The sequence below is a fragment of the Populus trichocarpa genome, chromosome 3 (genome assembly GCF_000002775.5).
Source record: "Populus trichocarpa isolate Nisqually-1 chromosome 3, P.trichocarpa_v4.1, whole genome shotgun sequence".
In the NCBI taxonomy this organism is placed as follows: domain Eukaryota; kingdom Viridiplantae; phylum Streptophyta; class Magnoliopsida; order Malpighiales; family Salicaceae; genus Populus; species Populus trichocarpa.
The window spans coordinates 12,027,883-12,050,607 of NC_037287.2; the positions used below are offsets into that span (position 1 = coordinate 12,027,883).

Genomic DNA, 22,725 nt, shown 5'->3' on the forward strand with positions numbered 1-22,725 from the left:
CTGATTTTTATAAAATTATTATTATTTGTTATGTTTTGAGATTGTGTCGGAATCAAGATTGTTAAAAATATTTTTTTATACGATACAAAATATATAATATAAACTTGAATTATAAACTTAAATTGTAAACTCGTAAGTAAAATATTTTAACTAATTGTATATTAACAATTTCAATTAAGTAGTAATTAACAATATATCACAATAAAAATAAAAATAAAATAAATAATAGAAAAATCCCAATACCTTTATTTTATTCACATTGATTCTTCTACTTCTTGGACAAATCGACTCACTTACTTCATTATTTACAAGAAATTAGTTCCTTTAAATTTTGATAGACCATTTAACATTAATTACTCAAATGATAAAGCATGTCAATTTACAATTTTTATTCTATATATTTGCCAGCTAAAACAAAGTAATATATCAATTGATATGTTAATAGTTTACATAAGAAATTATGAAGAATGAATAAGTATTTTAATTTTACGGAAATGAAATTCATAAATAACTTGTATCGTTAAAAAAATTATAATAATTATAGTCAAAATCAAGTCCTTGATTATCAAATTGCACAAGTTTTGCAAAATATAAATTTAAAACAATGAAAATATTAAGGTACAAATTATCAGAATGCACAATTTTATGTTTTTTTCAAAATCGTAAAATCGGTCTGATTTTACCAAATTTGATCGATTTTACTAGTTTTTGAGTTTTAATTTAATTTGACATATTGGATACATGTTCACTAGTAAAATTATAAGATTTTAAGAATTAATTTGTTTTTTTAGAATATAGATTGGAATATTGATATTAAAAATAATTTTTTAAAACTTAAAAAATATTTTAATATATTTTTAAATAAAAAAATTAAAAACTCTAGACCAGCAGGAAAGGAAATGCAAGTACAAGAAGAGAAGGCAATTCCAAACCCCAATAAACTACCACAATCATCGTGACTACTGGTCCTAGCTTATAGACATGGTCAGACGAGGGTCATCCAAAATTAAATCAAATTCAACCTTCACCTACTCAGTACTCACTACTTTCCTTAAACCGCAATCGAAACCGTCCATTTCTTTCCTAAATCCTCTTCTACACGCGTTCCCTTTTATCCTGCGGCGCGGGTCAAAGAATATGCCACGTGCACTGATTTTCACTACCTCTGATTACTTTATCAAACCACACTAACCCTAGTACAATATCTATAAATATAGTATATACCACCCCGCTCATCACTTCCACGCTCTCTCGCCCTTCCATTCTTGTTACAAAGTCTCTAAAATTTAAAATTAAACCCCCAAACTTTAACAAATCACGTTTCCAAATTGAATGCAATCAAGATCTTTCAGTTTCATCCTCCCGAAAGCCAATCAATTCCAATGGCGGACGATATGAGAGGCGTTGTTGGCTACGCGCTGTTACCCAAGAAACAACAAAGCTTCATCCAAGACTCGCTACTCTCTCTCTGCAAATCAAGAGGCATCGATCTGGTGAGAATCGATCAAGACCGTCGATTAATCGATCAAGGACCGTTCGATTGCGTTCTCCACAAGATGTACGGTGATGATTGGAGGAAACAACTCGAGGAGTTCCAAATTCAGAACCCTAACTCCACAATAATTGACTCTCCCGTCTCAATCCAACGACTCCACAACCGAATCTCGATGCTGCAAGCGGTTTCGGAGTTAAAGATCGAGTCGGGAACGGATACTTTCGGCATTCCGAAACAGATTGTGATTTACGATAAGGAATCGCTTTTCGACCGCCAATCTTGGGAGTTTCTAAAATATCCGGTCATTGCGAAACCATTGATTGCTGATGGTAGCGCAAAATCTCATAAAATGGCTCTGGTTTTTAACCATGAGGGTTTAAATAAACTGAAACCCCCAATTGTCTTACAAGAGTTTGTTAATCACGGCGGCGTTATCTTTAAAGTTTACGTGGTAGGGGAATTTGTTAAGTGTGTGAAAAGGAAGTCTTTGCCAGATGTTTCTGAAGAGAAACTGAAGGGTTTGGAAGGGTCATTGCCGTTTTCTCAGGTCTCCAATTTGACTAGTGACGAGAGAAATGATGATAAGTACTATAAGTTGATGGATTTGGAGGAAACTGAGTTGCCACCGCAGAGTTTTATTACGGATATTGCTAGAGGGTTGAGGAGGGGATTGAAGTTGAATTTGTTTAATTTTGATGTCATTAGGGATGCTAGAATTGGGAATAGATATCTTGTGATTGACATTAATTACTTTCCTGGGTATGCCAAAATGCCCGGTTACGAGACTGTTTTGACTGATTTCTTTTGTGATGTGGTGGGGAAGAAGAGTTCGAGTGAGGAGAAAGAGATAGGTGGGGTTGAGAAGCTGCAGGTGGTGCGTAATTGTGACGTGGACGTGACCAAGATTGTGAGTAAGACTTGTTGTAGTGATGGGGAAGACTGAAGAGAAAGAGAAATCACCCGTTCTTCAAGTTTGAAATGCGGGAAGCAAAAAACTAAAGTAGGGGATAACGGTGGGTGTGGCTCAATGGGTTCATTGAGTGGTGGGTGGGGAATCGGGTTAGGTAGGAGGGAGGAGCATAGGAGGTACAGTGGTGGAATAAATAGGTTTGTTGCGTCTTTGTTGGTAGTTTTAGCCTCTTGACAACATTTACATGGTGTTTTGGAGTTGAACATGTATATTCTGTCAACAACTGCTCTGGTGTTAGGTAATTTCCAAATACTCTTCTTCAAGTTTTTAGGAAAGTTTAAACTGTACTTTGAGGCGTTCCAAGTGTTTCCTTTGTAGAAGTTGTTTTTGTTTAGCGCAATTTGGCACTTTTGGTGAATGAAATTTCCTTTTTTTTTTTTTGTCAGTTAAATGAAATTTTTAATCTTACTTTCCATGCCTTTCGTCTCGGTTGATTGAAGGGATGTTTTATTCCATGCTTGAACTATTTAATCTATGGAAGTTTTCCAGCACAATAAAAACCGTTGCTGGAGATCTACAAGGTCACTAACTTGGTAGATTTGACAGAATATGCCTCAACAGATTAGAGAAATGAAATGCTTTTAGCATTTATTTAGAATTTTTCCATTGCATGTTTGTAGCAGAGGAATGAATATGAAATAATGCCCAACGTTTGAGAAAAACCGGTTTCCAAATCACTGGTTCTATGAGAAAAGACACAGTTGGTAAAGTGCTAATGCACATCCTTGACTCTCGGATTTGATTGCCATGAAACCCTCTCACATGAATTTTTATTTAGTTGCATGAGCGTTTGGGCAGGTGTTTTTATGATGGACTTTAGAAATTCTATTATAAGCACACTGAATTGAAATGCAAACTAAGGCTATGAATTCAAATAAAGCACTCATTATCTTTTTCTATGAATGTCTGGAAAAGGAACTGCATGTTTTTAGCTTTTTTTGTTAATGGATGATGCTAAACGAGAATGGAGGAAGTTTCAAGTGGTGCACATGACTAAAAGTTTTATCGTTGGACCATCTGTGACCCGGTATTAGTGATCAAATTGGACTACAGTCTTTTATTTCAGTTTTGTATGATGCATAGGTGTTATGAGTATTGCTTTTGTTTCTGTTATACATGTTGAAGGGAGTTTGATTACAAAATCTGTATTGACATAGAAGAGAAGGTTGGCTTGTTATGTTAAGGGTATGTTAAGTATTTAGCACAGGATTATCCTTTTACTTTCTCAGATGCTACGTTCAAGCAATTTACCTGTTTATACTAGTTTTATTTAACACTTAAGATCAAGCTGAACTTTACTGGGGTTATCACCCAATAATGTGTTTGTGTCGGATTCCAAGCCATTGTGCTTTGGTCTGATTCTGTCACTATGAATCAGTCTAATTGGTTTCATATTAGATTCGAGCAGTATCTGCCTATGCGAATGAAACACGTTATGTTCTTTGCTTGTGGTTTGAATATTCCGTCCAAAGAATGTTAAATGCACGCTGCTTTCCAAACACTTCGGACTTTGTTTAATTAATAGGAGCTAATTTTTCCTCTTTCTGGCAATGTTTGCTAAAGAATCAGATTTTTCTGGACCCATGTTTTAATGGGTAATGCTAAAACAAAATAGATAAATGTTTGGACTGGTATATGACCAAGAGTTCTGTTTATTTTACTACGATGCATGGACTTAGCATCTCTTGTTCTAAAATCTATCTATATTTAAGAAGGGTTTGTTGTCTACTGATCTTTAACTTCTCATTTTAGGGGGTGTATTAAGGGTAGTTCTTTTATGTCATAACATCTGTTTTAAGATAAGGTTTCCAACTTATAACAAATCACCAGTCTAAAATCTCGTACTATGTTGGGAGTGCAATATGTTGTGGTAGTGTCTGATCCCAAAATTTGGAACCAGTCTAATTTGGGAGTGCAAATGGTAGTGTCATAACATCAACTTACTATTGATGCACACAGTGGCTGTGTTATGATTAGCTGTCTTAACTTTGGAAATATAGTTTAAATTTCCCACTGTCCTAAGGATTTGGTGATGCTTGTCCACTGTTTGGAAGTGGAGTTATACCCTCTACATAGAAACATGAATGCAGTTGTTTCGTAGCAGTTTAAGTTGCTGTTAGGAAAGGTAGCTTGCACTTGGTTCTTGATAATGTATGCTGTTAATTCCCCATGTCTTCCTCCCTCCATTGGATGTATACGGTAGGGAGATGTTGGCAGTAAAGATGTGAAAATGAAGATTGGTCCTGAAATTAGATGAGATTTTAAAGATACTACTACATAAATTGTCATGGTCACGGTTGTGTGCTTATTATAGCCAGCACTAATTGTTTGAAGCTGTTGAAAGGAGATGTTGACATCAAGAAAAACAGTAAGCTGTTTTTGCAATTCTATTAGAATTGCTGTCGTGGCCAGTGATATCTAAGTGATGTCAAGAAATTGCTGATTATGGTTCATGGTCCAAATGGGGTTCATCTCAACAGCTTTCAATTGGTATTGTTCTTGAACTTGTGTATTTAGCTCGTCCATGTGTACTTGATTTCAAGCTAGCTTAATGATCAGAAATGAGGAGTCAAAATTTAGATGGGTAAATCTCAGCTAGTATGATGGTGCTTATTGTGGTTCTGTCATAATATGTTTTCAGCTACCGACTCTGCTGTCTACCAGTACCACCTTAATTATTGTGATTAGCATGTATATTGCACTAATTGCAGCTGGCGGGCTCTAGTATTACCAAGAAGCAATTTAATACAGCTGCTTTTAGTCAGGGCACAAAACCAGCTCTTCACTGTAGGAGCTGGAGCAGTGCAAGATAGATGGTTGCCATACGTTCTTGAATCAATTCTAGCAGGTCCACCGCATTTAGCATTTCTATTTCCTTGATGATTTTATCAGTTCATATGAGGTAGATCTCCAAAGTGCTTGTGTTTTGCCTATTTTGGCTAGCTAGATCTCCCACATTTAATTGTTCTATGGGTAGCATCTCTATAAAAATACTGTTCTGGGATAACCGATAAAGTTAGAACAGATTTATGCTGCTGAGCCTGTATATTTTGATTATTGTTGAACAAGCTTGCAGACAAACAGCATATTTGTCTCCTTAAAAGTTATTTTGGATGTGGAATGAATGTAGCATCTTGGAGACAATTGGAGGTTGCAGCTGGATCTTGATCTTCAATTTATCTGCACTGGTGTCAGGTTCTTTAGCGACTTTGAATTAGTTGGAACATTAATGCTTTTTATTTAAGGGTTGCTGGATTATGGTTGCCTACAGGGTTTTTAATCAAATGATTTTCCTCCTTGGTATTTGTTTAAGTTTTCGCATTCAAATATGATTTTGAGAAAATTGAGATTTTTATTTGGAATTTTTTTTATTTTAAATTAATTTTTTAGAATATTTTCAACGTTTTAAAATATTGATGTTAAAAATAATTTTTAAAAATTAAAATATTATTTTTAATATATTTACTATTGTATAAATTCTAAACTACTGTTAAAAATATTTAATTATTTAAAAAATATAATATTGATTTTAATTATTTTATTTTAATTTTTTTATCTTATAATATTAAAAAAATAGAGCTAGCCTAGACAAGACACGCTGCCTGTCTAAACAATCTGCATGCCATCTAATACAATAAATTACAGCCACTGGAAGTTGCTGTCCTAGTAATTCGAACTCCAAAACTCAAATTCCAATATATTTTTCACATAAAAACACACACAAAAAAACTTTACAGTAACCTCATTAATTTTATTTCCAACCCCAAGATATCCTCTCCAAAAAATGCAATCTTAATTAAATCTAAACAAGCTTTACGGGCTCAAATCTATTTTACTTGAAATGATTAAATGATAAAATTATTATCCTTATCAAACTTCTTTATTTAATGTGAATTTATTGATATCAAGAGTTTGTTTTTTTTTTTATTTTCAATAAGTTTTTCTTCTCGCATTTAAGAACTGAAACGTAAAAAAAATAAAGTGTTTTTTGGACTAAATCGAACTTTTCCACATTTAGTGAAAAATTAAAAATGATACTATGGATTAGCCATCTACAATACAAATGTGAGACGTGGATATACAGTGAAAGAAAGGTGAAAATCTTTTTTTATTATCATTATTTTGTAATATGTACAGCCAAGTGTGTTGGTTATGGTCTCGCTAGATCCTTTGCTTGTTCACATCCTTACTGGAAGTTTAGCTTTGCTCCATCTCTCGACAGAGAAATCTGTTTGATAACAAGGAATGATAATGACAATGATTATTGAAATTAAAAATAGTTCGATTCCACGATAGAAGGAGCGATGAGGTGGGCGTCCTTGAAAAAAATTTATACTTATTATTATTTAACCACTACTCTTTTTTTAATTGCCACCTCATCATATGATAGTGGCATTAATATTTTAAAAATATATTATTATTTTATAAACTATTATTACTATTATCATCCCTTCCACTACAATCATCTTTATTATTTTTTTCATCAAGACGTAGTTTTTCAATTTTGTTTTTAATTTCCTTCTGATAAAAGATGGAAGTCTAAACTCTAATATATAGTTCTGATTTAATGATACCAGAAGTTTTTATGGTATCCATTTTAATTTGACAAAGATATTCTTATGATTTCAATTTGGCAGATTGAATATCTATAATTTGGTTCGTTAGGCAGTACAGGTCCCTTCGTTTAAAATCTACATCAATTTTCTGTTAATTATACCTTTTAAAGCTGTGAAGGGACATGGGTTACATTTTTTTTTCATAATTTAAAAAAAATTAAAGGAGAATGAAATTATAAGAAATGTTAAATTCTAAAAATTATACAAAATAAAACAAATAACAATTAAAAAAATAAGGAGCAAATATGACAGAAAAAAATTAAAGGAGAATGAAATTGAAAAATAAATAAATATTTAAAAGATGAAACAGAAAAAACGTTAGCTTAAAAAAATACAAAAAACCAAACAAACTCATGTAAATCTTCTAAACTTGGGTCAATCCTCTAAACTCACAACTCATGAAATCCTAGACCCGATTTTAATCAAGAATCTCAGTTCCAAATAAATTTAATGCCGGGGGCTAAAATCATTAAAAAATTAAATTAAAATAACTTGCCTAAGCAAAACAAATTGCAAAAAAGAGAGAGAAAAGAATGAAGATCAAATCATATAGGAAAAAAAATTGGAGGTTGAAATTGTGAAAAAAAAATTAATTCAAAACATTATCTAAAATAAATAAATAAATATCAAAAGATAAGGACTGAATATGTCATAAAAAAATAAAGAAGGATGAAATTAAAAAAAAATTCCAAATCTATAAACAATTTCAAATAAAAAAATAGTAATGAAAAGAAAACGGATCAAATCTGAATGAAAAATAAATTGAAGGGCGAGTTTGAAATTCGAAGGTGTCACATACGAAAACTGAGGTGGAGAGAGAAAAGAGAAAGAAACATTTGGAATCATCCGCACACGTTGTACGAAGGTGGCAGAGTGTCTAATATGCACACACTAACAACTTTTTTTTTTAACATTTTATATTTAGTAAAAGATTAAACTGCCCCTAAGTCAACATAAATAAAACAAAAAAACCAGAGTGAAAAGACAAAATAGCCCATTAGCAATAATTTATCCATTTCTGCTTTTAAAGGGCATAATCGCCTTTTCACTATTCAAGTAAAAGGAAAAGGGCAAAAATGACATTGTTTGACAACTTATTTTTTCTTTCTAAGAGTAATTTAATAATTTAACTGTGCAAAAAAAAAAAGAAGATCAAATTACCTTTAAAGAAAAATTCATTGATTTTTTAGGAAGGGTAAAAATATAATTATTTTGTAGCAGTGAATAGTAAATTGAGTATATAACCATAGTGTTTTTCCCTTTCATTATAACCATAGTGTTTTTCCCTTTCATTTTAGCTTTTTTCTTAGGCCGAATAGTATTTGGCATTGCAAATTGGTTAATTGGGCTTAAATATATGTTATAAATGTGCAACATAATTTTTTATGAACTATCTAAGGTGGGTTTAGATTGATGAAATTTAAAACACTTGTTAGAAACAGTATGATAGCGTTTGGTTACTGTCTTGAAAAAAAAAGAACAAAGCCAATTGAGATATAAATGTATTTAGTTGAAAAAACAAAGACATAAAAATAAATCATCTCTGAAATAATTTTGGAGTAAATTTTTGTATTTTCATAACAGCAGGTACAAATAGGACAATATTCCAGAAACAATATTTATTATTTTTTATTTTTAAAATATCCTTATAAAAAACTATCAATTTTAAAATTGTCAAACTAAAATATGTAAGGATAAAAATAATTATTATCATAGTTTTAAAACCCAACTTGGGGGTCAATTTTGGGCAAATCCTAGGTCACAAGTTGGGTTGACTTGAGTCAGTGTAAGAATAAAAATGATTATTATCATATTTTTAAAACCCAAATCGGGAGTTGACCCGGGACAAGGCCAACTCACGTGTCTGGAGGGTTAATTCAGGTTGACTCAAGTCAATATAAAAATAAAAATGATTATTATCATAATTTTAAGTCTTGATTAAATGGCCATTCAGGTGAAAGTCTGGGGATATAAATCGGGAGGGTCAACCTAAGTTAATATAAGGATAGAGTTGTTATCATCATAGTTTTAAAACCCGACTCGAGGTTCAACAAGGGCAAGACCCAGGTCACGGGCCGAGAGGGTCAACTTGCATTGACTCGAGTCAATGTATGGATAAAAATTATTATTATTATAATTTTAAAACCTGATTAAGAAGTTGACCCGAGTTAAGGTTCAAGTCACAGGTCAAGGGGCCAACTCGGTTGACCAAATGTTTTATATCGGGTCAAGCTGATTTTTTGACTGGGTCAGGTCGAGTCAATTCTTGCTTTATTTTTTATTAAACTTAGACCAATTTAGGCCTTGAATCAGCTTGGTACGTGGTCAACTCGCTAGACCAGTCTTGGTTTTATAACTAGAGTTATTATAATATTATTAATTTCAATACTTAGTATAAACTAAAGTAAAAAAATAATAATACCTAATTATTTAGAACAAAAATATAAGTTTGACAATAATATTTATTAAGGATAAAATAAATTTTTTCATATTGTTTTTTCTGTTTTGTCCACCATAATTAAACAAGATATAAAGACAATCAATTTAACTTATACATTATCACCAAACACAATTTTGTTCCCGTCTCTTTTTCTATCTTATTTCCTCTATCTCTGTTGTCTAAGTCTCTTCTGTTTTAAAACAATAACCAAACACTACCTAGGAGCTAAAAGAGTCAAATATTAACAAGAATTAATCGGGGAGGGGAAATTACCATTCCTCTCCTTAAAAGTACTATTCATTGGAACAATATTTGTTGTTTTTTTAAATTTTATTTTTTAATATTCAATTCATTGAAGATTGAGCTTCATAATTTATTTTTATTTACTTTCTATGAGGTTATCCTAGTCTCATAACCCAATTCATGAGTTTTATTGGTTATCCCAATTGACTCAAGTTTTTTTTTGTTCTTTTTTTAATTGATTTTTTTTCTAATTTTAGTCTTCACCATTTGGATTGATTGAAAATTAAACTTCATAATTTGTCTTGGTTTGCCTTTTTTTTAATTGATTTTTTTTCAATTTCATCGTTTAATTTTAGATTGGTTGAGATTTGAACTTCATAATTTATTTTAATTTATTTTCTATCGGCTTAACTCAGTCTAATGATTTAGGTTTGGTAGGTTATCCCAGGTTGACTTGGTTTTTTTTTTGTCTTTTAATATATATATATATTCAACATTGAATTGATTGAGAATTAGACTTCAATATGTTTTTTTATTTGATTTTCATGAGGTTATCATGATCTCGTGAACCGGGTCACAAAGTTTTCATGTTAATCTAGGTTAACTCGGGTCGATCTAGTATGTTGTTATCTTAATTTTTTTTAAAACATTTCGTATTGAAACTTTTTTTTGTCAAACTATGTTTTTTTTTTGTTATCCAAGTTGCCATTGTACTTGTCAAGTTAACTGTGTCACATTGAATCAATCTCTATATGGTTTAAATTTTTTCTTCTTGAAAACACGTCATGCCTAGATATTTTTTGTAATTTTTTTAAAATTGATTCGACATGCAACATAGCGCTGGTAAATGATCTAGCCAATAAATCTAAAAGGTGTGAGAAAAACACTATGCATATCCACAATATTTTCCATTTTGCCCCTTAAAAACAAACCAAATAACTTGTTATTAAGAGTATTTTGATTTTTTTAAAGGGTCCATTAGTCATTACCACATGAATGAGGGTATTTTAATCTTCTCACGTTTGTTATGCATAGTAAAATGACTTTATTATGTTTAGAATTAAAATTTTCAAAGCTAATAAGGGGTGTTTTCATCCTTTAAATCTCTTATACACTATAAATTAACTAAATTACTCCTAAAATTTAAGTCTCATTCCTTAATGGTCATAAGTGTTTTGGTATTTTTGAAATACTTGTTTTTATTTATTTATTTATAATAATCAGGTTAGCAGAGGGACTGTTAATGAAATTTCATTTCTTAAGAAACAATAAAATCACCTAATTGCCATCAGTATCAAAAAAAAATTAAAGCTTCTTTATAAGGGCCTTTTCATCTTTTAATGATCGTTTTTTTTTTATTATTATCAAGAGGACTAAAGAGCATTTAGGTCTCTTAGATATTATTAAAAATAAAAAGTAGCTAACACATGTCATGGGTAGACTGTGGCCTGTTTTTAGGTATTTATATAAAATTAATTTACTTTTAATTTTATCTTTCCGCATTTGAATTTTTTTTTTTAATCTTCATGCTTCTTTTTTTCCACTTTTCTTTATAAAGGGTTATCCCAATATTGGGTTGATTTGAGTTTTGTTTTCATTAATTTTTTTAATTGGTTTTTTTGGTTTCATTGTTAAGTATTTTTTTTATTGAAAATTTTGCTTTGTTGTTTTTTGGGTTTACCTTTTATTGGTCGGTCTTGGCCTCATGACCACAACCACATTCTTTTTATGTTTTTTTTTAAATTGATTTTTTTTTAAATTCATATCATTTAACATTTTTTTTTTAGAATTGATCTTTTTTAATTTTGTTTTCTCTCTATAGATCTATCCTAATCTTGTGCCCATGGTTGCGGGGTTAGCGGGTTAATAAAGGTTGGTCCATATCTTTTTATTTTTATTATTTTTAGTTTCTCCATTGGGTTGTTTAATAGTCGAGCTTTATAGTTTTATTCAATTTATTTTTGTTAATAATTTTTTTTATTTTTTATTGGCATGAATAATTATTTGATTGAAAAAATAATTATCAAATTATTGATAAACTGAGTGGACGACGTGTCTAATGCATAATTTTCTTGTTTAATTTATGTAAAAGGATTCAAATTAAGTCCTCTTAATTCCAGATTATTTCTTTCACTTTTAAAATAGATTCTAATTTTCTAGTTAAGGACTGATTTTTAAGTTGGTGGATTTTTCTTTCATTTAGAGCAAGTAAGGTAGGTCTCATGAGTGCTAGTATTTAAGGAGAGTTTTCTTTATTATAATTCCTTGGTCTATCCTATATCATAACTTCATTATAAGCTTTCTTCAATTCTCTGCAATTTATCTTTTTTTACAATTTATTTTTGTAAATTTAATTACAGTTTTATACTTTATTTTTTTTGTTACATTTTTCTTTACCATTTATTAAGATTCTACTCTTTTCTCTCTTAATGGGAAGGAATATTTCCAGTAGAGACACCATTTTCCACAAATAAGATTTTCTTATAAGAAATAAAAAATTTACCATCTTTTAATTTTGGACTTTTCCTTCTTGGTAATCTTTTCATAAATTGTGGTTCTATGTGACAAAGATGTTAATGCAATCGATAAATCAAATTGTAATAATTCTAGAACTTTTTCGTGACAATTATGTAATGCGAATTTTTATGTTTACCTAATTCATTATCTCCAGGCTTCATCTTCTGCTCAAGCAAAATGGAACTCAGCTTTGGGCGGTTAGGTTGGTAATGGTATTTTGCTACAGTCAATTACTTGTATTGGACGTAAATAATCTCACCTAAAAAGTAACAAGGCAACGAAAACCTGACTTTTAGAGACGATACATACACTACCATCCAGTTGATCTTTTATATTAGCAAGGATGATGATTTTTCTTATTTAATTAATCTTTTGATTTTACACAGGAAGACCACAAGAAACAACACTAATGTCCTCAAATAATTTTGAAATGGGAGTGACATTATCGACTTTGACATGGCATGCAAATTATATATGCGTAGGTCAAAAACTTATCTCACTTGGACCCATTTTTAGGGTTTTAAGAATAACGTTGATGTTTGTCCCACAGATGTAAAGAAAAATATCAGTTAGTTTCATCCACTCAATCTTTCTGAGGGACATCAGTCATTTAATGTTCAGAAACCTGTTAGTACAAGAGTTCGCTAGCTACAGCAGAATTATGATGAAAATATTATATTCATGCTTTAGATTCTTTCAAGGAAAAATATTGCTCTAAAAGGAACTTGCAGCTACAGGTAAAAATAGGCAGTTTCAAATATTTGGAAAAATATGGTTGTATCCAATTTGTAGAAAAGTATAGTTCAATCTTTCCCGAACGGACTCTACACGTAAAACAAGAAAAATGATCGTGTTCCATAAGATTTTAAATGAACGAATTGTGTTTGCTGCACCAAGAGCTAGCATGTATCGATGCTTGTTGAAAGAGTGTTTCACCAGGAGTTATGTGATCATGATGGTGCCAAACTGCAAACAACAGAAAAAAGATGTTAAGTTTCTTGCAAATAGAGATGATGAACATAAAAAGCGAATGAAGGATGTAACTTTTTGAAAAATTTAAATGCAAAATTAAGAAGAAGGAATGATATCGAAATGAATAAATGCAACGAAAAACTAAGTACCTACTCCAGAATATCATTCCAGTAGGAGCTATAGTTGTCATCATCGATCAGCTTCTCCCAGGCCTCAAAGATAGTGGAGGTAGGCGTGCCAGTGGAGTAGTTTGATGGGTCACCCTTGCGTTCTGTTTGGTAATCGATGGAAGTAACAGGGGAAGTTGAGGCTGAAACCAATGCAGGAAGTGGATTTTGTTCTGTTTGAATACCATAGGAACTACTCAAGGTGTCACCGTTGATGTTAAGGCCTTCAGGGCCGAATCCACCTTCACAGCTTGCCCACAACTTTGAGATAGCTTGGAAGTCATTGTGAACTTGAGGAGTTACAGGTGGGTTAACAAGATCCTGAGATATTGTGGTAGGTTCATTGGTATTGGAGATGGTTGTCCCATTGACTAGTCCTCTAAACTGGTGAGGATTTTGGGATCCTAACAGACTGTTGCTCTCAATATTTGTTAGTGTGTTTGTATTCATCATCTGTAACAGATTCCGCAACAACTGGATATTGGCTAATTGAGTGGCTTCTGCCTGTAACTTTAGAAAATTGTTCCATGGACTTGCAATGTTGCCAAATTGTGCTGCACCAAGCAATTGAGAGAGATTCAAAAAATGACTTAGATCAGTCCTTGGCTTGTGAGTATTGGGGTCAATCCCCATTTGAAGAAGCTTCTTTCTTATGTGAGTATTCCAAAAGTTTTTTATTTCATTGTCAGTCCGTCCGGGAAGATGGTTAGCAATCCTTGACCACCTGCATGTTCAAGTAAATGGAAATAAGGACAAATACTGATAGCACAAATACGTATGCTAGCTGAAAAGGAAAAGGAAGAACTGCATACTTGTTTCCAAGAGCAGAATGAAGGTTGACGATGACTCGTTCTTCTTCCTCAGAAAATTTCCCTCTCTTGATATCAGGCCTCAGATAATTTGTCCACCTCAATCGGCAGCTCTTCCCACATCTATTCAACCCTGCAAGCATAGGGAGTGCTTTCCAATTTTCATGACCATTTCTCTTAATATAATCAATTAGCTTCTCATCCTCGTCCGGCGTCCATGGCCCTTTCTTCAAGGCACTGGCGCCGGGGCTGCATGGAGATCTAACCATTCTGTCAAGACAAGTTTAATAGAAATAAACCAAAACAAGATTAATTGGAGAAGTTGTGGATTGAGATGTCTGAAATATATACCAGACAAGCTTTAAGGTGCTATGACTTCTGTTTTTATGAGACATATCGGTGCTTATATAGATGCATGAGAGACGTACTTGAAACGATAAAGGTCGTTTTCATTCTTTTATTAGTATGGTATAAAATCAAGGAAAATAGGGGGAGGTCGATCTCATAATGAACATCTAGGTATTATTCAACAAGGAGAAACCGATAAGCAACTATAAAGGTAATAAAATCATCAAAGATTAGGTACTGCAAATGTCATGTGAAAATATTAATATGAATTTTCGGAAAGTGGACCCATAAAATTTCTCCTCAATTTATGCTGATCCTTTTATGATAATTAGGTGATCAGTTAAGTCCCTAATGCTAGATAGAGACAAGACCATTGAAGAGAGAGAAAGCTTTCGTTTAACTTTTTTTTAGCTATAAAAATCGTTGTTCTTATGCCTTTGCATTTGGGTTGACGAAGAAATTGAAATTTGAAAAACATAATAGAGTATTTGAATTTGAATTTGATTTTTTTAAAGATAATTAAGGTGTGCTTTGAAGTTAAAAATGGGTTATAATGCTTGTGGGATGACTTTTGAGTGTTTGGAGATAAAAGCATAGAAAAAATTAGATTTAGATATGTTTGGAAATGTGGTTGTGGTTGTTTTTTAAAGTGTTTTTTACTTGGAGATGTATCAAAATAATATTTTTTTTATTTTTTTAAAATTACTTTTGACATTAGCGCATCAAAATGATCTAAAAACACCAAAAAATATATTAATTTAAAGCAAAAAAAAGAAGTTTTCAAATTTTTTCAATAGGAGCCCGCTGGCCTCTTGAATTTTTTTTTCTTACAACGGGATGCTTGTTGAACTATATAAAATTAAATAGAAATAATAATGAGTATGATGTTATTATTTATATATGATCTTAAATAGATCTCAAATCATTATTAATTATATATGACCCATTATCCGATAGTTCTAAATTTTTGATATTCAAACCTAACGCGATTAGATTTCAAGCGGATGTTCATTAGCAGCTTTTAACTTCCATTAATTAAAAAGAACATCTCTTTTATGTAATTGAAGGCAAGGCGCAAATTTGGAAGGACATGATCATAATCGAGAAATAAACATGTTGGGGGCCGGGCGGGGTGTTATATATATATATATATATATATATATATAAAATTTGGACTGTCCATAAAATGGCAAAGCAAGTAGTCCTCGAGCACAAGATTTTTCCTGGAAATGTTGATTTACTTTTGGGTATACTCCAGCATTGATTTCTTCTTGGAATAAAATGTCTACGCACAAGGAAAATTTAATTTTGTGGAAAATGCTTGATCAGTTTTCTTAACTTGCATTTTACCTTTATTTTAGCAAAACCTTGACCTAACATGTAGACTCTTTGTTGAAGTTAACAGCTAATAATAAACTCAGAAAATCTTCAAGCCAAAAGAAAAAAAAAAACGATCTTATTGAGTTGATTAATCTAGAAATTCTCATTCAAACAAAACTTCCTAGCTACTGATTCAATTAGTTTTTTTTTTCTTTCAATCATTCATTCATTTATCTTTAAATATTCTAAATTAAAAGTTTCTTGTAAAATCAAATGATTAAAATAAGATTAGAGTTTTTTTTTCTGTAGTAATATAAATAATTGGATTATGAATAATAATATATAAAACTGATTTTAATAATTTGAATAAAATTTGATCAATATTAAAGAGTTATTAAGCAATTATTTTTTATTTGCTATTCTTTACACAGTTTTTGAAATATCATTATTTCTTTGTTTGACACAATCTTCTAGAAATTGATATATATTATGTAATATATATGCTTTATCATTCTAATATCCAAATTATTATTTTACTCATATAGTAAATGTTTATTGGGTGGCTGCGGGCATCAAATTAATTAATAGCTAATTAATATTCCACTAAAGCTACTAACTAGGATTATTGAGGTATTTAATTAATTATTTGCTTATAATATTCTTGATGCATCATCTTATTGGTCAGCATATTTGGCAGTTCTTTCATCCTTTGAAGCTTTAGGTCCCCTGTCTGGAAATACAAAATATAATTAGTCTCCAACTGCCCTTGTAATGCTGCCAACGCAAGGTTGATAATTTCACCCAAATAAAAAGAAGAAGAAGAAGAATAAAATTGCATGGTGTTGATCAGCCGACATTCATTTGCCCAGCCGAAGGTGTCCGTATTGACTCACTCGACGCCAACCTCCCCCCTTCACTTTTACCTGAAAGTTTCAGTTTCGATTCAAATTCAAGATATCCACTACTTATGTTTAAAATAGCCCTATATAACTAATTAAACAATTTACTTTGGCAATATTTACTATTGTTTTGCATTAATTTCAAAAGGATTAATTAATAATTCAGTAAAAAGAAAAAGAATTAATTGATATTAATGTACAGCCACAAGTTAATTTTCTCAGTTTCTGTAAAGCTTCGTTGCTAACCCAATGAGCACCAAAATGACCTCACGTAGACACGTACGTTGCCTTCACTCGGAGCACTCGGCCGACATTAGGTATTTTGGTCAACATATAGCGCATTGAGAAATCCCATCAGGGATTAATTCAAATCATGTTGAAGGAAATTAATACATATATTCGATTTGCTACATATTTCTTAATTCCAATACGTAAACACAAGAGTGAGCTTTAATTTTCTGGAAGGTTATAAACACAGTAGTAGCATCATATAATAATTTAGTACTCCGCTGACATGTCTAATTATATCAACACTCAAGGCTCTCACATATATATATATATATATATATATATATATATATATATATATATATATATATATATATATACTGGCTACTTCTTTTTCAAGATTTTACCCCATAATAGGATTAGTTTTAAACTTATTTATCTAAAAGCTTATTTTTTTGCTATGTAAGTTTTTTTTTTTTTTTGAAAAAAGGTGCATATATATATGCCGGCATGTTTAATCCTGCAATTAATAAGAGTATGAAATCTTTTCTTAAAGTGCATATATCCTGTAATTATATATTTATAGTCCCTCCCATTTGCAATATGCACGGTTCCATGGTACTATTGGCTGCTGCAATGCTTCATTCGTAGTCTCTTTTGGCTGTTGAATTTTTTTTTTAATGTTTTTTTAGATTATTTTGATTAATTGATATTAAAATAAATTTTAAAAAATAAAAAAATATTATTTTAATATATTTTCAAATAAAAATATATTTTTAAAAACAATTATGATCGGAAAATCAAATAAACTCCTGTTATTTTACTCATGTTAATTTTTGAAACTTATCTGTTCATGTAAATTGTATTGTTTTCTAAAACTCAAATCTACAATCTTCTAGTCTAATCCAATTTAGCTTAATCTTTAGTTTAATTTTTTTTTATTGTATATTACACCTCAACTTTGCAATCTTAGTTTTTTTTTTTCTCACCTTCATTCTATTTACACGAAAAAATATTTCTTTATACTGATCATCATCGCAAAGATGACAATAACAATGATGAGAAACTGACATGTGCTAACAATTTGTCAATCTCTATTGCATCATTGTCCTCAAAGACAAGCAAAGTCTAGGAAAAACAATTAATGACTGCTAGAAGAAAATAATTGATAAGGAAATATACAAGTAAACACTTGAAAAAAAAAAACAAAACCTGGCTCATAGATCCACACAAGGAGGACAACGTAGGAAAAGAGAAAGGGAAAAACAAACTTCTACGAAACATCTTACATAACATAGTTGTTGAAAACGAGGATGTATTTGTTTAGTAAATGGTCAATTCGAATATTTATAAATTATATACAGCAGCTATCATCATTGTTATTAACGGTAAAATTTAAAATATTGAGATTGAACAACGATCAGCAGAGATCTTTCCCATTTGAAAATCTCTCACCAGGTATACAATTCTTCTTGTATTATATAAAATTGTTAAAAAATAATATAAAATTATTCTTTAATCTTATTTTATAATTTACATTTCTAAATGAAGATGATTCTTTTATATATATATAAAAAAAAACAAATCCTTAAAGTAATCACCGAATAAGCAAGGAGATGGGATTGTTTTTTGTTTAATTATTAACTTATAATTACATTAATATTTATTATGTAATTCATTCACAAATATTCAGTTCATCAACTTAATTGATAGCATGTAAAACTGATTATACCACCACTTAATTTGACAATGAAGTGCCACCACCGTTCTTCTTCCAGAGATTTCTCACATCTTGAAGGCCCAAGTGAGCTAGTGAGTACATATACATTTGGGAACGTGGTTGGGATTTTTGCTAAAACGTTGCTTGCTTATGAGGAAGACACATTTCAAAGACAAAATTGAAGCAATATATTATTAATAATTGATATTGTGATTTTTTTTTATCATCAGTAATTTTTATTTTTTTAATTAAATTTCCTGAATGAAAGAGAATTCATAAAATATATTCGTACGTTGTCAATATTATTTGTAATTTTTAGAATGTTATCATATAAATTGTAGTGAAAAGTTAATTTAATTAATTATGGGACGTACGGTTGTTTATTTTTATGTTAAGTATTAATTAATTTTTCTATATTCATCCCATGAGTGTATGATCTTAAAATGCTACAAAAGCTAGCTAGCTATCGGGCATACATGGCTTAATTAGGTAGAGTAACTCCTTGTCTTTGGTAGTTAACGGTTGGTAATCCTTTTGTCTGCACAGTCAATGGCTTGTAACAGGAGTAAATAACTAACCTAATAAAATATATATAATGTTGTAACAAATAATTGGACTCTTCTTACAAAAAAGAAAGAAATAAGTCTGACTTTCATAGTGGGGGACCAAAAATCCTCAAGGTAATTTGAATGAAGCAGGAGTGCCTACAAGAAGGAAAAGTCGTGACATTCCTTGTTTAATTAGCTAATTCTGTGTTTACACACACACACACACAGAGAGAACAACCTTGTAGATAACATTTGTTTAGTTTAAGTTTGTTTTGTTAAACTAAAAAAATATAATACCAATTAAAACTAAAATTAAACTGTATGTAAGATTACATAATCTTGAAATTGAATTAAAATAATTTCCATATGCATATTAAGCATATGATAAAATATTCAAAGTTATAATTAAATCAAACAAGATTCTAGCATGTATAACAACAAATACAAAAAACATATTATACTTCAAATATTAAACTAAGACTAGAGCAGATATAATGTACTTGTTGAAGAAAGAAAAATGTTGTTAAGGATTGGCCCTTTGTCCTTTAAGATTAAATTGCTTGTCATTTAGTATAAATGATTTTCTTATGAATAGTCTTCTAAAATTTCAACAACTTTAAAAGATGCATTTTTTTTAAGTCCACGAATTAAAAGAATAATTAGACTTAATATCTCTTTACAAAATATTATAACCTAAGTTCTTGAATAAAAAGAAGAAGAAGCAAAACCAGAGACAAAGAAGCTGAAAAAATGCAGAGAAGACAAAGAAACTGTTCAAATTATAGGGTTCTGTATTTGCTTCCTTTACACACTCACGCAAAAAGCTGTGGTACATGTATGAGTTACACAACTAAAAGAGTAGAACACATTCAGAAGAAGTATATATACAACAGGAAAGCTAAGGTTGGCAACTAATTAACCTGTACTTGTTCTGCGCACTCCTTGTTTAGCCAGGTGATCTGCCATGTGATTAGTCTCACGAAGAGAATGGGTGAAAGTGATTGAGCCATAACATAGAGCCAATCTCTTGGCTGAAGAAAAGAGCTTATGGTGCAGGTTTCCTTGTTACTGTAGGTCTCGGCTTAGTGCTAGAACTGGTGGAAACCGCGCAGCCACGACTGCTAGTTTGGTTCCCTTGACATAATATATATCATCTGATGTAAATAATATGCCACCTTTTCAAAAAGCAATAGTCTGGATACTCGAATACGAGACTTAAACTGAATAACTCTTATTCTTACCCTCAACTAATCTCTTGAACTTCGAAGGCAGCTCTAATTCTTCTTTATCATCAACATTTTACACATCTATATATATTCAAACCTGCAAGTTTTTGCAAGAGTTCCAATTTGCTAGGCCGCATCTGTTTGTATAATCAACTACCAAAGTTCCAAAGAAATACCCTTTTCTCGCTAATCACCCAAGAAACACTAGTTATTTATTTTGTAAGGTAACTTAAGTTTTCAAAAACAAAGCAGTGATGATGAAATCTCGTAGCTATCTGGGCATTATTCAGCAAAATAGAAAGCGCTAAGAAAAAAGAAGAAGCTATCTGGGCATTTTGTAAGGTAACTAGAATCTCTTTCTATGGATGATAGAATGATTTTTTTTTTTAATTTGAACCTGAATACCAGAATGTTACATGATGCAATATTATTTCCCAAGAATTGTTTGGGCTGCTTTCCTATGATTTTCAAAAACTCTACTGTATCCTCGTGCAGTCGTCGTGCTCTCATCATATGATCGCAATTTCGCAAATCCTCATTAATAATGTTTTCTCATCCTCTGAAGTTCAATATTCTCATCCTCTGAAGTTCTTAGTTCCGTACTTGAAGAATTATTCAACGGCAGCTATTATATATTCAGCTCTCCAACAAACTCTAGCAATGTGTTCATTGCATGGTTGACCACCCACACACCAAATAAAACAACTCCTTTTAACTTTTTGAATACGAACTTGCCTCGTTCCTACAACCATCAAGTTTGAATGAATTGAGATTTAACATGCATATAATATAAGAAAACAACAGCACAGGTGATTGTATTATGCAAGCCAAAATCCATCGGTGTCAGCCGTGAGGACTGGACCAATTAAGCTTTAATAGTACTAATTTTCAATCATATGAAAATTCTTTGGGACAAGAAACTATTGACTGGCTTTGTTTTGTAGCTATGAAATTGCTAGTGATTCTATTTCTTTACCTGCACTTCATTAGAATAAGTTATTTATTCTCCCTAAAATACTCAACAAAATAATAGTTTTTTTTTAAATGATTTTCACTCGGAAATACTTTAAATTAATATAATTATTTTTAATATTAGCATATCAAAAAAATCCAAAAACATAAAATATTAATTTTAAATAAAAAATTTAAATTTTTATAAAATACAAATTTGGATTGTGTTTCCAATCGGCACCTAAATGTTTTCCTGATATTTTAAGGCACAACCCAATGCTCATTCACTTTGAAAGGTGATGTGATGAATAGAAGGCAGAATTAAACAGGTACTAAGCCTATTAGCCATAATTCATGCTGTATGTCGATGCATGGAGAGGCTTGAATCGAGGTCCACAGGCTCCAAGGAGGTTAAACGTCTACGATTCCTGATTTTTCAGAGAAACCATCAACAGATCAATAGTGATTCTTGGCCAGGGCTTCAGCAACTTTTCTATCAGAGGGGGGGAAAACACTGGCAGCTCTATAATGTGCATTTCCTAAAGCTTGTGGTTCCACTTTTAGGAATAGAGAACCCAATATCTTTTGCTTTTAGAATTTCAAATTCAAGACTAACATCTCATCATTCACTTGGCACAAAAGAGGGATGACAGTGATAATAAGCAAGATTCTACGGGGTCAAGGATGCGTAAAAGCAAATAGGAAAGGCCTCCACTGATCCATTGACAGCCTACCGGATTGTAGAGTTCTGCGAAAACGTAGAGGCACTCTTCATGCAACATTTTCTACACTACCACTTCACAGCTCTTGGAGTTTTTCTTTTGAGACCTTGCAACCTTTCAAAGCACCCCAATTACATGCACAGATGAACTCTAAATTTTTTGTTTCAATTACCATCAAGCTTGAATTTATTTGGTTACAGATATACGAGTCCATTGTTTAAGCTCCCAATTATATGCATGCCAATACTAGTATGCTAGTTTTTGTGTACAAGTGTTACCTACCATGTCTTGCACAATAACCATGGCCCTCTTATTAAACTTAAACTGTGTCAAGCCCATCATCGCCACTTACCAAGGAAAACACAAGTTTAAAAGGCACATCAATGGCAGACAACCGACTTAGAGAAATGGAAGAGAACCCTAATATACAAATTCATCCAGCAGCTTATATGAGCGTCCAGTTCCTCTCAACTACATTAAGAGAGGCTAATTTTTGTGCTGATTTTATGGCAAAGCTTGCAACTTCCTGCGACA

The 22,725-nt window shown here is 31.4% G+C and overlaps 2 protein-coding genes across 3 annotated transcripts; one reads left to right on the top strand and one right to left on the bottom strand.

Annotated features, from left to right (window-relative positions):
* Positions 1–1,220: 1,220 nt before the first annotated feature.
* LOC7491867 (inositol-tetrakisphosphate 1-kinase 1) lies at positions 1,221–2,850 on the top strand. Its single transcript, XM_002303392.4, has one exon. The coding sequence runs from the start codon at positions 1,383–1,385 to the stop codon at positions 2,436–2,438; it is 1,056 nt and encodes a 351-aa protein (XP_002303428.2). The 5' UTR covers positions 1,221–1,382; the 3' UTR covers positions 2,439–2,850.
* Positions 2,851–12,850: 10,000 nt separating this feature from the next.
* Positions 12,851–14,602, bottom strand: LOC7456085 (transcription factor MYB39). 2 transcript variants are annotated; one of them, XM_024596567.2, is made up of 3 exons: positions 14,233–14,602; positions 13,407–14,144; positions 12,851–13,247 (listed from the first exon to the last, which is right to left on the bottom strand). In XM_024596567.2, the coding sequence occupies exons 1-3, from the start codon at positions 14,496–14,498 to the stop codon at positions 13,232–13,234; spliced, it is 1,020 nt and encodes a 339-aa protein (XP_024452335.1). In that variant the 5' UTR covers positions 14,499–14,602; the 3' UTR covers positions 12,851–13,231. The 2 variants fall into 2 exon arrangements, with proteins under 2 accessions (XP_024452335.1, XP_002304344.1); XM_002304308.3 differs by having other exon boundaries at positions 13,403–14,144.
* Positions 14,603–22,725: the final 8,123 nt, after the last annotated feature.

Bases quoted from the DNA above. Each gene is read 5' to 3' on its own strand.
- LOC7491867 (XM_002303392.4), top strand. From the start codon at position 1,383: ATGGCGGACGATATGAGAGGCGTTGTTGGCTACGCGCTGTTACCCAAG.
- LOC7456085 (XM_024596567.2), bottom strand. From the start codon at position 14,498: ATGGTTAGATCTCCATGCAGCCCCGGCGCCAGTGCCTTGAAGAAAGGG. The intron at 14,145-14,232 runs GTATGCAGTTCT...TTGAACATGCAG, and splicing joins CATTCTGCTCTTGGAAACAA to GTGGTCAAGGATTGCTAACC.